The sequence below is a fragment of the Ornithodoros turicata genome, chromosome 2 (genome assembly GCF_037126465.1).
Source record: "Ornithodoros turicata isolate Travis chromosome 2, ASM3712646v1, whole genome shotgun sequence".
NCBI classification, from domain to species: Eukaryota; Metazoa; Arthropoda; class Arachnida; order Ixodida; family Argasidae; genus Ornithodoros; species Ornithodoros turicata.
In genome coordinates, this window is record NC_088202.1 from 90,293,834 (window position 1) to 90,306,911 (window position 13,078).

Below are 13,078 nucleotides of genomic sequence, written 5' to 3' on the forward strand. Positions count from 1 at the left end.
GAAACTTTACATGAAAGAGGATTTCACCCCATTTTTCCTTTCGCAAATGCACTACCCAAGATACGCGTTCGGGGGAGGCGGTTGAACACCCAAAACCACCCCCTGGCTGCGCCACTAAAAAGTCTGTTTTTGTTATTTCCTACAACTGCTACAACTGGCAAGCATGCCTCCACTTAATCTGGCAACGCTGTAGCGGCTGTAGTCCCGCCCTAGTCAACAGCAGCCAATACAAATGTTCCCGCGCAAAACTTTTTCGTTTATGTGTGTACTTCTTTTCCTTCGTCAGGCAGCCTCCTGATTGGTTGGCACCGACCTAAACATAAGTGACGTAGATTATTCAGGAAAGGATTTCATGGCGGAGGTTTTCATTTGTGGGTTCTCATCTGTGGTGAAATCGCCTGCATCGGGGGCCTTAAAAAGGTAAATAGTGTTACATTTATCTATCATATGATAAGTTTGACCCCAACCAATTTGTTGTTCTGTGTATTTGCTACCAGATCTCTTAAAATAGTGGCGGATGAGACAGTGCAATTTTACAGGGGAGTTTTGAATTATCGACGTAATTCTGCCAGTACCGCCCTTTATAGTTTAAATACCCGGAATTACAGTGCGATACTAACCTATTTCGTAATCTAGTTTGACGGAGAGTGATAGAGATGTAAACGACACTAGTTGTTGTAAGAGTTTAAAACCTCCATACAATCGCAAATCTCACTTCCTCAAAAATACTGGGTTGCCCTTGTAAATAGAGGCTAGGTTGCCCAAAACTGGTCTGCACCAAGGAGTGTGCTTCACGAAGATGCTATTTATCCATTTTGTGTTGTGTAATAAATCGGTGGAGAGTACCCGACACCCTAGTTGTCCGGACCGTTTCTTGCGTGTTCAGTAAATGCATTATAATCCGTCCTACGTGACTTTGTTGATTCCGTTGCGCTTTTACAGAAGAGTGCTTGTGCAGTTTCCGGGAAATTTATCCCAGCATCGCTGATACCAGTGTCTAAGCAAGCCCGAACTCTGGTCATAATGTAACGATGCCCACTTACGCACTCACGATTTACGGTTACGTTTTGGAATTTCGGCCTTGTAAACTTAAGAGTGGCCAGGCAGAGTAATAAGTTCCACTACGTGAATACTTTGCCGTCAAAAAATTTACGAACTTTAATGCACGGCACAGTAGTTCCGTACGTGTTCGGTGAATCCGCTGAGCGGAGTCTTGTTGGTCTTGTCATACGCTCACCCAGGTGACTTCCCAGCGTCATGGGCGAGTCCATTGCGAAGAAAGGTTGGAGGGCGGAGAAGCCCGACGACTCGTTTACGACCGTGGTTTCGGGCGATTCCAATCGTTCCTGTGGTGGTGTCTCATTTCTGGCTTTGCGCCAGTCGCGGTTATAAGTAGTTGTCCTGCCTCAAAGTGGTATTTTCGAAAAGTTGAAACCAAACTTGCAGTGTTCACTGTGTGAGCATCATCGGAGCGCCCTTTTCTCTGCAGCCGTGCATATGCGTGGTCTGCCGTGACCCCTTGTTTAGCTCCCTTGGACTTTCCCCGTTGTGTGTTTGAGAAGCGTTGTGACGCGGCCATATTTGCTTCAAGAGGATGCACACGACTATGGCAGACTGTCACGCACTTGATCGTACGTTTTACTCGTGGTTGCGAGAATACGAAAGGTGAGCGGCATAAGGTCGAAATCGACCTGTCTCTTCCCATCCTGTGTAGAAGAAAGCCCCGTTGACGTTCGGCACATGCACCTGAGGGAAGTTTTGTTATGTATCGAGAATTTAGGCCAGGCTTTGCTGGTGCGAGCAATCCGACTGTGCGTTCTCGTTGTGCTCCCTGCGTTTGGAAAGCTGAAGCTCAAAGCCCAGGCGCCGATCCGGAAAGCCCCCGTCTGTGCGGATAGCATTCCCGATTGCGTTGCGATCTCTGCTGCCATTGGCCACAGCTGTGTGACTCGTGTTTGTGCTGGCTTCTTGACGGCGTCGCGATGGGCTTTGCATCGAAATTCGGTTCATGTTTTGGGAGGAATGTAGCGGTGCTGCCATGTTGCTAGTGGGCGACATTTGTGCGGCGCCTATGATGCCAGCACAGGCACGCGAGGCGACCGCCCGTGTTGTTGCTTTATCTTCTTGCGTCTATCGCGTGCTGCCAGCATTGGGCATGGGTTTGCAGTGATCGGCGAGAAACCTGGATCGTCTACGCAAGCCTCGCAAAAAGCGCACAGATATCGCTGGCCTTTGAAGTCCCATACTTGGCGAAAATTCTTTCAACAGGAAAGGTAGCTCCGCTGCCCCTGATAGCATCGACGTCGTCATTGTCTACCTTTTCTTAGTGAGATCCACGTGTTAGATGCCGTTGTGGGGATGCCGTTTGGAACCGTTTCTATCTTCCCTTCTCACAGCAGCCTAGCATAGCTCTTTTGTTGTCCATGGTTCGTGAATTCACTGGTGAATACCTCACGTGGCTGTGTGCAGTCATCGGACATTTAGCGATCTGCGATTCTGTTTAGAGGTCACCCATATGTATTTCGTGTTCCAGTTTCGAGGCGCGCGTCGCTTAATATGTTGAATAGCAGGTAATTTAAAGGTACATCCCACACGTCGTCTGACTTGTGTGGTGTTTGTCTCAAGTTTCGTTTCCCGAACGACACGTTATAAGTTTTGCGTTACTGTATGTGCATCAGTTTGAAATGTTATGCTATAGCCAAAGCCCGTTAGCATTCCATGTCCGTTCCACTGTATTTTGAGCCCATTGGAATTTTTGTTTACGTTCGAGTAGGATGATGGAGGGAGGTATGCTAGTCTGTGACTTCATGTTTGACAGGTGACACCTCTAGCTGTAGTTGTTTCAAACCCACTGGATCAAGAGCCTTTTACTGCATCTTGAAGTGTTGAGTGCTGTATGCCCATAGTTGGATTAGAATGGCACCGAAATACCCACAAGGTTATAAGACTCACACGAAACGAGTTCATGCAACTATTGTTGTTGCGTAGTTGATTAATATGTAGTTACTTCACAATGTAGGTAAACGTCAAAGCAATGACAGCATGAGACGGCGTCTGGATGACCACCCAGGAGTGAACTCGTCGAGTGGGGTTTTCTCGTCTGCTGTCTCTGGGGGTTTTCCTCCCCGGCAGCAGCAGCAGGGCCCCACCGCCCGAGCAAAGCCTCAACGCCAGCCGCTCGCCCTCTTACAGGACTCCATTCACGGTTCCGGTGACATGCAAGGGGTCCAGTTTACTGTGCAGTCACCCTCTTTCCAGTGAGTAACTGGTTTCCTCCTGTTGAGAGCATCATTAGAGGACAGTGAGGTATAGGGCAAGAGTAGTTGTCACGTGCTTTGTTTTTTAATGTTGGCCCTTTGTGGTGGTGTTGGACAATGCCATGTGGCAGACCGTTGGTCATGTACCGTACAGTGCCGTCGCCCCTCTAGAGATGGCACTAGCTTCGCAAAGGTAAAAGTGCTGCCATGCCCTCGGTCCATTTTAGTTTTCGTTCATTGACATGTACAATTTAAAAGACTATTGACATTGAAAGCACGCACAAAAGAAATTTCATGTTAGTGTCGCGAAGCAACAAGGCGGAAAACCACACAGCTGATGCGGGGATTGAACCCGCATCACCTACCAGTCTCTGTCTGGAGAGCGGTCATCGTAACCACTATGCCAAGGGACAAATAAAAAAGTGGGGATATCGTAAACACAACACTCACACAAAATGAGTGGTGAATGCTATAGGGATGGGGGTCAGGTGTGCTGTGAGCACATGCTCCATTCCCCTCTGTGGGTCCCTGTTTGAATCCGTGCTTTCTGTAGGTTACCTAGACCATGGCAGCAAATCTGTTTGCAACCAATGCGGCACTCCCCTGCAATGATACCATGCGAATTAAAGCTTCCAGATCAGATATGTGTGATCTCGATGCAAGTGGGCTCAGACATGTTTGCAATACTACCAAGACTTAAAAAGAGGTTGGGGCACTTTGATACATGCAGTTGATTACATAGTACACACGCTGTACTACATGCCAGAGTAGTGAGGAACAAAGAATACTCTTTCTATACTTTGGGAAAGGTTAACTCTGCCCACAGATCTAAAGACTCCCGTGATTGGCCTTGGTGGGTGCATGACGCCTCAGAGTCACAACGTAGTGTGCCTGCATGCTTCATGCTGTTGCTTATACACTGATCATGGTGAGAAAACGTCCATCGAGGACGGCGTACTTGGAGCACGTTTACATGCTGTAAAGCAGACACGTAAAATATTGACGTTAATAAAACGTGTAAATCACTTACCCGCCAGCACGACGTACACCACCTTCTCGTATGCCCCACTCTCAATGTGCAGGCTACGTTCTCCGCTGGCGGAGATACACACCTGTGACCGTAGCTCTTGCGTTTAGCAAAGTATAGGTGTCGAAGTTTGAGAGATACATACCCTTGAATGCACTTCCACATCCAGCTCTGACATCAGGAGAACTTCTGCAATTTCTATTGATGCTACGTTTACCATGATGTCATAGCAGGAGGAGTTGCAGTATGGGTGCCAACTTCTTTACGTTGTCTTACCCATATGCTGTAAAACTTGTAATCCAGTTCCACATTGACGCCAATGACCATCCCCTATGTTTATCTGGGATAACATGGGGCAAGGTGTCACAACCCCGTTTAAATACTGAAAGTGTTGTGGTGGAAATGTAATGTTAGTGATCATTTTCTTATCAAATTTTTCTTGCATCTGTAGCATCGTTTACTGTGTTTTCCTTATCAGTGTGCCATCTTAGATGTAAATTTATTGTAATGTAGAAAGCCACAATGCTTACCACTTCTGGAACTTCCAAACTTGTTTTGCAGATAGAGCATGTGTTTGCATAACAGTGAGTGATGAAGTTACTGCAGGTGAAGAGGCCTGTTGTAAAGAGCTACATGTTTTCCTTGTGTATTTTGTGCACATTCTTCTGCAAGTGTGCCTATTTTACTTCTCACCCAGAAGCAGTGCAAGAATAGGGAGGGCCATGTCACTTTGGGTGTTCAAAATTTTTGGATTTCTGGCAAGATATTTGCCATAATTCTTCGCTCAAATTGTTCAGTCAGGTGCCATTCTTTAAGATAAGAATTTTTTTTTTTTCTTTCACAGTTACATCGGGACTGAAAGGGCAAGCCCGCAACTCAGTCCTGCAAATAAATACATGTGAAAAAAAGATAGTATACCAGCATGTACACAATAAATCACTGGAATTTGTAAATTGTCCTGTTTGGCAACACCAGCTACATAGCCTATGACCATAGCACAATATAATATATATAGCTCAATATAAACAAAGGTACTTAAGCCCTATAAAGAACACAAAAAGAAAAGAGGGAAGGCACACAGAAAAGGCAGTAAGTAAGAATCAGGACTCGCTTGGGTGTCCACTTGATGTATTGGTGTCACTACTCGTATTGTTTTGCTCTTACTTTAAATGAACGACAGTAAGTAATAATTCTAACATTGAGCAGCGATCTATTCCAGATATTTGAACCAAAGTAAATAAGAGAGTGTAGACCATAGCTTTTTTTCTTGGTGTTGGAGCAGCGATTGCAGGCACGCTCCTGAGGGGAGTAGTTTGTGCTGTGTCGGCGAAGTGAAAGTCTATTGGTGGGATTGTGATAAAGCGAGTGCATGTTCTATTGAATTAGTGCATCTCTTCTTGCTATAAGGAGCTTTTGCTCTGCATATTTAACTTGGCTGTTTCCAAATATTCTTGATGCAGTTTCAATCCAGCCTGTGCAAAAATATTCTCAACAAGAAATATGGCATTGCTGGTAGATTTTTGGTATATTTGTGGTATATTGAAAGCTTTTCAGATAATTACTTTCTGGTTTTCTGTGCCTAAGAATTCTTCATTGTTTCCTACAGTGTTTGAAGCTTTTTTGTTGTTTATCTCCCACTGTGTTTTTTGCCGTTGTGTGCGATTTGGGTTTTGTACACTTTTTGACCAAGCTTTGTCAGTTAGGTTTTGTAACTTCCACTGACACAATACTGAGGCGTAACAGGGGCAGCAGCACCGCAGTGGGAAAGAATATGTTGCCGACATCTATGCGGAGGCCACAACTGTCCATGCGAGTGTGCTTCGTAGATTGTGCTGGTGTGATCTGTGTGTGCAGCTACACGCTTACCAATAGATGTCAGTGGCGCAGCGTGTCCACCTCGGTGGCAAAACAACGGTTACTAAGGCATCTCGAGCAGTCCTGTCACATGTGGATGTGTTGTGCTAGTGGTGCTAAACACATTGTGGCGAGTGTTGGTGAAGTGGAGACGTCAAGGAGAAGTGTCCTGGGAAGACTAACTTTCACCATCAGAGCAGGTGTACAGAGACAGTAGGTGAGAGAGACAGTGGAGTAAGGTCTCTTGTGAGTCATACACGGAACACTACAGCAGACCTCTCCTATCATTGATTGTGACTGGTAATGGAGGTGACGACGTGAGTTGGCATCGTGTTAAGGTCGCGTGTGCCCCCTTGACGTCTGTACGGACCACAGGCGTAGGACAGTCTGGTTTGCAGCATGTTGTGGTGCACGTATTGCCGTGTGCAGCCACCACACAGCGTTTTGGAAAGTGTCCGCATCAGGAAAAGTGCTCTGCAAGCAGCTGGAAGGAGCAAGGAAGAACAGCGCAGCTTTGCTCCACACAGAAGTCTGTGACATTTATTCTTCTGCTGGGTGCAACAGTGCTGACGTACATGTTTCCTCTTTATATTGTGTCAGTGGAAGGAACTGAACATATGTACAATGAAAATTTGGTGCACAGGAGGGTGTGTCCTCATATTGCACAATATGTTAGGGATAAGTGCTCTGCGGCTGCATGAATTCCGATACTGTATTTACTCGCATATTGGATGCACTCGTTTATTGAAGGCATCCCAACTTGAGAGCCGAAATTGTAGTGCTATTCCCCCCATATTAAATGCACCCTGACTTAAGCAGCACAGCCGGATAATCTTGTGTGGCTTATCGCTTGAAGTTTTCATTTCAATTTACGGGCTGATTAGGTAGTTCTGCGAGTACATATGACACTGCCAGCTGGTGTAGCTTATGTTTATGGAACACATGCTAGAAGTTCCGAACTTGAAGCATTGTAACTGCAGTGTTGGGGAAAATGTAAGCTGGTAGCATGAATTCAAAACAAGACATGTTGAACATTCAGAATATTGAAATAGAAATATATAGTAATAAAAATTGTGTAACAGATACAACTATGAAGTAGTCGGTGCTCACACACCCATTTACTACAACTATTTACTTTGATGCTGCCATACTTCTGCTTGCGGAACTATTGAGGCTGTGTAACATTCAGACTTCTTTCTTTCTCTTTCTTCTTTTTTTTTTTTTTTTGCCAGGAACATGTCTTTATGTGCTGCACACAAACTAACTATGTGGCAGAGTTAGTGCCATGGTCTTCACAAACGATGCAAAGTCTGACCTGAAGAGCTGTAGGCATAACTCACCCCTTTTACTTCCTTGCAGGCCTCGCATTGGCTCAGGGGGGCTGTCACAGACAGGCCACAACCACAGTTTGTCGTCTGTTCACCATTCTTTAGGCAACCAAGCACACTCAGCTCAAGTGATGCACCAGTCACACTCTCAGGTAAGAATGCAATCATCCTGTCTTCACTCTAGGGTGTTTGGCCGCTGTGCTTATGTGCTGTGACCATCTAGGCCCCTCTACATGGACCTCAGCAGCAGCAACAACAACACCAACAGCAGTTCCAACGACTGAAGGTGGAGGATGCCTTGTCGTATTTGGACCAAGTCAAGTTCAAGTTTGGCAGCCAGCCACAAGTGTACAATGACTTCTTGGACATCATGAAGGAGTTCAAATCGCAAAGGTATTACCTAGGCCAAGGGCCGCGTGCGTTTTCCATGTACATATGAACTGTGCATTTTCTTTGCGTGCGCATCGTGTTTGCGGATTTCTCAACGTGTGGCGGACCGGTTTATGCTAGGGTCGCTATACAAGCTTCACTTACAGTATCTACACGTTTTTCTCCCGTTCACCTCACCTCTGACGGTGGTCATTGGCTTTGAGATGTCACGTGGCGCGCCGTGTGGAGAACTGCGGAGAACAATGCAGTGGAGGGTGACAGCATGGTAGCTGTGAGCATGAATCAAAATGCATCAGCACGTACCGCAAATCTTTCTGTATCTGCACCAAAGATATGCCACATTCGCTTATTGACACCACTGCAAAGTAACCGTAAAACCCTTATTGTTTGCAAGCCCTTAATTTTTATGAATTTTGAAGGCACGTAAAAGTGTCTCACAAGATTTGACACTTGGAAAACTATACTGCAATTATAAACTTTATCTTCACAGTTGCTTGTGAGGGTTACTGAATTTTAACTGCTTTACAGCACAAGCGTGTGCAATGTCGCTTTTATCATATCATTTTATTTATCATATTTGCTATGGGCAATCTCAACCTTATCACGAACTCAGCCGATTAAGCTGCAAATTTTTGCATCCAAAATTCATTAAACTTAGTGGCCACGAATATGTGCCCAAAGCCAGGAAAAATTGTGAAATTGATGGATTTATGTATTTTTTTCCGTAATATTGCCTACTCCGCAATGGAGTCTCTAAGGTGGACCTGAGATGTTTAATTGGTGCGATAACTTTTTGTTTGTGTTCTTTTTCTTCACTTTGGCGTAGCATCGACACACCTGGCGTCATCCAACGGGTTTCGAACCTGTTCAAGGGCCATCCCGAGCTTATAGTGGGCTTCAACACATTCCTACCTCCAGGATACAGAATTGAAGTACAGGCCAACGAGCAAGTGAATGTCAGCATGCCAGGTTCACTGGTACCTGCTCCATTGTCTGCGGTGGGAGGAGCATCAAATGCAGGTCCTGCCCCGCCCAACAGCTCTCCTTCTACGGCAACTGCTGCCTCTCCTGGCCACGCAGTGCCTCCTTTGGCCAGTGCAAAGGTATAGCTAAGTTATGGTTAGGGTTCCCACTTTTGGGGGCTTGTTTTGGCAAAAATCGGGGGGGGGGGTGGGGGGTGTTTATCGGTGCTTTCAAAATTTGGAAAATTGGGGGTTTTGCAAACTTTTCGAGGATTGGAACAGCACGAGGAATGGGTTGCCGAAGCTTATCGGGGGAAATCTGAAGTGGGCAAAGAAACATGGCTGGTTTAGAAGAGAGATGCCCAGAAATGCTGCAGGATGCCTTTTCCGCCGCTAACGTTAAAAGTCACCCGGCTAAACCTAAAAGTCACTAGGTTTTCTCTGGCACTTGAAGGCACCTGAAATTCCCAGTGTTGCCTGGCTTAGGTCATTGCCAGTGACTCATTGGCCTTGCAATAGAGGTTAGGTTGAGGCTACCGCGCATTGATCGATTTGAGGTGGTGAGCTATACTGGGCGGCCTCGTTTGGGTTCAGTCGGAATTCTCCTCATGTGGGGCATTCTAATCAGTTCTGAAACAGGTAACAGCCAGGGCTGCTTAAGAAAATCGGGAGTCTTTCGGATAAATCAAAAAATAGTAAAAAATACTGAGGGATGTTTATCGGGGAAAAAACGAAAAGTCGGAACTCTATTTAAAATGTTTGACTTCGATTGTATTGATTCTTTGTTGTTTACGATTGCTTCGCTGAAGTCTGCAAGTATTATTCTCACAGTGTTTACTTGTGTGGTATTACAGCAGCCCAACCACAATAGTGCTGCATCCCAGCCGGCTCATGTGAGCCCAGGTGGGCAACAGGGCTATTCATCTGGGGCACCTCCAAACTCAGGATCTGCCCCTGCTGCGGCCCAGGCAGGTCAGCCGGTTGAGTTCAACCACGCCATCAATTACGTCAACAAGATAAAGGTACGTTCCAGGTTAACGGAATTATTCGCACTCACTGACACGTGTCTTATGCTCTCTTCCAGAACCGCTTCCAAGGTCAGCCCGACATCTACAAGCAGTTCCTTGAAATTCTTCATACGTATCAAAAAGAACAGCGGAACCTGAAAGAAGTGAGACCATGTTGCATTGTGCATGTTTTACTGCAGATGTTGCATCTATTGCGTGGTGGTTTGTCTTGCGTGAATTCTTGTGACATTTCCTTCTCCCTGTTTTGGTCTTAGGGAATTCCAACGGGCACAAAGCCCTTAACAGAATCTGAGGTATATGCTCAAGTGGCAAAGCTCTTTCAAAATCAAGAAGACCTTTTGCAAGAATTTGGGCAGTTTCTCCCGGATGCTAATGGTGCATCTGCCCATTCTTTGGTGAGTGCTTCTGACATTGATCTTCACAGTTTCCCGTTACTGGAGCAATAAATTGGCATTTGCGAAATGATCTGTGCACAATGTAGTACACTTTTTTTTTTCTTTTCAGTTGGGTCTTGTTGATTTCAACTCTGATCGGATGGGGAATGCCCGTGGCCCATCACTGTCATCTGCTTCTACTCCTGCTGTTCCACGGAAAGTATGTGACACTATTATGTCCTAAGATTTGGTTCGAGAAATTGCCTGTCAAACAACAGTATAGTTCGGTGTTCCTTGAGTGTTGAGTTCCAATCTTTGCCTCATGTAACTAACACTTCCCGGTATCTTCCTGAATTTTTTGGTACAAAATAATGCATTGATTATGCAAGTAAGTATGGTAAATTAGCTGATCATAGGTGTGAGAAGTTTAAATAGAACTGACTCAACCTTTTCGTCTACGAGAGCATTGCTAAAGTATGTTACCTATTTTACAAACACGGACGAGCAGGCACGAACTGACAGTAATTTTTTCTTAAACAACCTTATTTTAATTATGATGGTTGGGGAGTTTCATCCCCTGGGGCAATACTCTACAGCCTACCCCATTACTGACAGTAATGTGTTGAAATGGAATAATGAGCCACCTCACAGTTCTGCATACATCTATTTGATATGTTTGAATGTACCTCATGTAAGGAAGTAGCACAAATTTACAGATTCAGTTATGTGATCCAGACATGAAGAAAACAATGGACCAGAATTGTCAAAGAATTAATAAAAAAAAGTACAACAGTCATGAAATGTGCCTATGCGAATGCTCAAGCTTCAGCTACTATTAGCAGTCAGGTCACATTTCTTGATCAGCAGTGATTCACGTTAGAGGTTTTCCACTCTGCGGAAGGAATTACTGTTGTGTCAGGTTTTTTTTATGCTGGGGACACAAGAACCAGGAGAATTTACAGGACGTTCCAAATGGTATTGATTAACAATAAGCTGCTCTGTGGTAGTGTAACCTTTTACTTTATGCCACATCTTGGCAAAGTGCTGTAGAGCACTGCATGGGACTGAATTTCCCAACCCGGCTTGTACCCAACGACACGGAATCTTACTCGGCCTGACTGCTGAAAACTCCCCCGGCCCATACGTGACCCCAAGGAGGCTTACCTGACTCGAGCTCAACGTGACTGCTGAAAACCCAGCTCAGCTGAGGCCCGACTCGCAGCTGCATAGGCAGATTTGTTGTGTGATCCGTCCAACATGTTCAGTCCATACGGAGACTTATAATCCGGAGTGAACCACACACGCGTACCTGGTATGCGCAAGCGCACCCTTTAGCGTGGTCTATGCTTGCGGACAGATGTTGGTGTGACACTGTGTACCTTTTTGGGGTTTCAGGTGCCACATTCTGTAGAATTTGGGGCCTTCCAGCCATCGAAAGCAATGAACAATGATCATACTGCTACTGTGAAGAAGCCAAGCCTGGGAAAACCGGGTCTAGGCCTTACTGGAGCTCCTACGAAGCAGAGCCAGCCAATGAAAAGGCCTCTTCTCCATATTCCATCCCAAGGATCTAAGGTGAGTTTGAAAAGCAGGTCCGAAATGCAGATCGCAACCACGCACAGTGGAGACCGTTTATAACGTGTAGTGGGACAGCCGAAAATCCGCACTATAAGCGGTGCTGCACTATAACCAAATGTAACATTTCTAGGCCAATACATGCCAGAGATTGAGCACGTGCCTTTCTGTTATACCATGTTGTGCACTGAACTGAACACTGGGGGATTCCTTGCAGAGAAAAGAATTTATTCAACGTTCTCACGGAGCATAAAACGCTGTGTTTGTCTGGCGTAGTTTCCTGACCTTGTCTCGCATGTGCGTCCCCAACAACGGCGCGGCAACTGAATGCCTCGTCGCTCGGTCTATTCTGGGTACAGAAGTCCCTTAGTTTGTGCACACACACTATCGCATCTGTGCGGGACATCTCTGCTGCCGCAAAGTCCCGATCATCATCTGAGTCGTTTTCCAGCACGCATGCCTCACGGTCCCGGACGGCTTGCACTATCCCTTCATCGGTGGCTGTTCGCTCGCAGATGCAGACATCGGTGCCCGTAAAAAATGTCCGCTGAATAAACAGTCGTTCTCTATAAGATCGTTGGATAAGTTTTGCACGTTCATCGTGTCTCGATGGCACGGGTAGTGTAATGCAAAGAGGAGTCTGAAGCTTTCCCAGCAGCCAACCTTCTCGCAAGACACCCTCGCCCGCCTCGAGAAAATAACAGAAGCATTCTCTGCAGTGGGTGATTCACACTTCGGAATTTGCTGACAAATGCGCCTATAACAGTTATCCGGCCTCCGGATGGACCATTATAAGCGGTATTCCCATACATTATGTTCTATGGAAAGAATATTGGGGGGTCAGGGAAAGCCGCATTATAAGTGGTCACGTTATAAATGGTCCCCACTGTATTAGTTGTGTACAGTTGGATGAATATCTATCTTCTGGCATATTGAAAAATAGGGCAACTGTCAACTGGGAATTGGCATACATCAGCAAAACATTCTCTTGATGTGAGCACAATCTGGCATCCATGCATTGGTGAAGCGTCTGGGCACATGTGTCGAACACGAGGGGACTACGGTAACCGACCAATTTTACGGACTTGGCAGTGACGGGAAAGGAGGTCTGAATGATACAGTGGTCTGAAAGACCCGACGATCATTGAACTAAACTTTATTTCACCTCAACTTCACTAAAGAAGTTTGTACTTGTGCCTTGCACAGAGATCGTAACCATCGAAAATCGCGTACAGGGGAGCCCTCAGGAGAAGGAGAACCAAAAGGAGGACCTCAGAAGTAAC

The 13,078-nt window shown here is 45.8% G+C and overlaps 1 protein-coding gene across 3 annotated transcripts in view; it reads left to right on the plus strand.

The window, feature by feature from the left end:
• Positions 1-303: 303 nt before the first annotated feature.
• Positions 304-13,078, plus strand: part of LOC135385752 (paired amphipathic helix protein Sin3a-like) — a 39,037-nt gene continuing 26,262 nt past the window's right edge. The window contains exons 1-10 of one of the 3 annotated variants that reach the window (XM_064615244.1): positions 304-420; positions 3,020-3,257; positions 7,498-7,618; positions 7,690-7,859; positions 8,683-8,959; positions 9,673-9,840; positions 9,903-9,989; positions 10,101-10,241; positions 10,351-10,440; positions 11,616-11,795. In XM_064615244.1, coding sequence (XP_064471314.1) covers positions 3,043-3,257; positions 7,498-7,618; positions 7,690-7,859; positions 8,683-8,959; positions 9,673-9,840; positions 9,903-9,989; positions 10,101-10,241; positions 10,351-10,440; positions 11,616-11,795 — 1,449 coding nt within the window. In that variant the 5' untranslated portion in view covers positions 304-420; positions 3,020-3,042. Of the gene's footprint in view, positions 421-1,329; positions 1,666-2,091; positions 2,274-3,019; positions 3,258-7,497; positions 7,619-7,689; positions 7,860-8,682; positions 8,960-9,672; positions 9,841-9,902; positions 9,990-10,100; positions 10,242-10,350; positions 10,441-11,615; positions 11,796-13,078 lie in introns of those variants that run through there. The other 2 variants (XM_064615245.1, XM_064615246.1) reach the window with 2 other exon arrangements.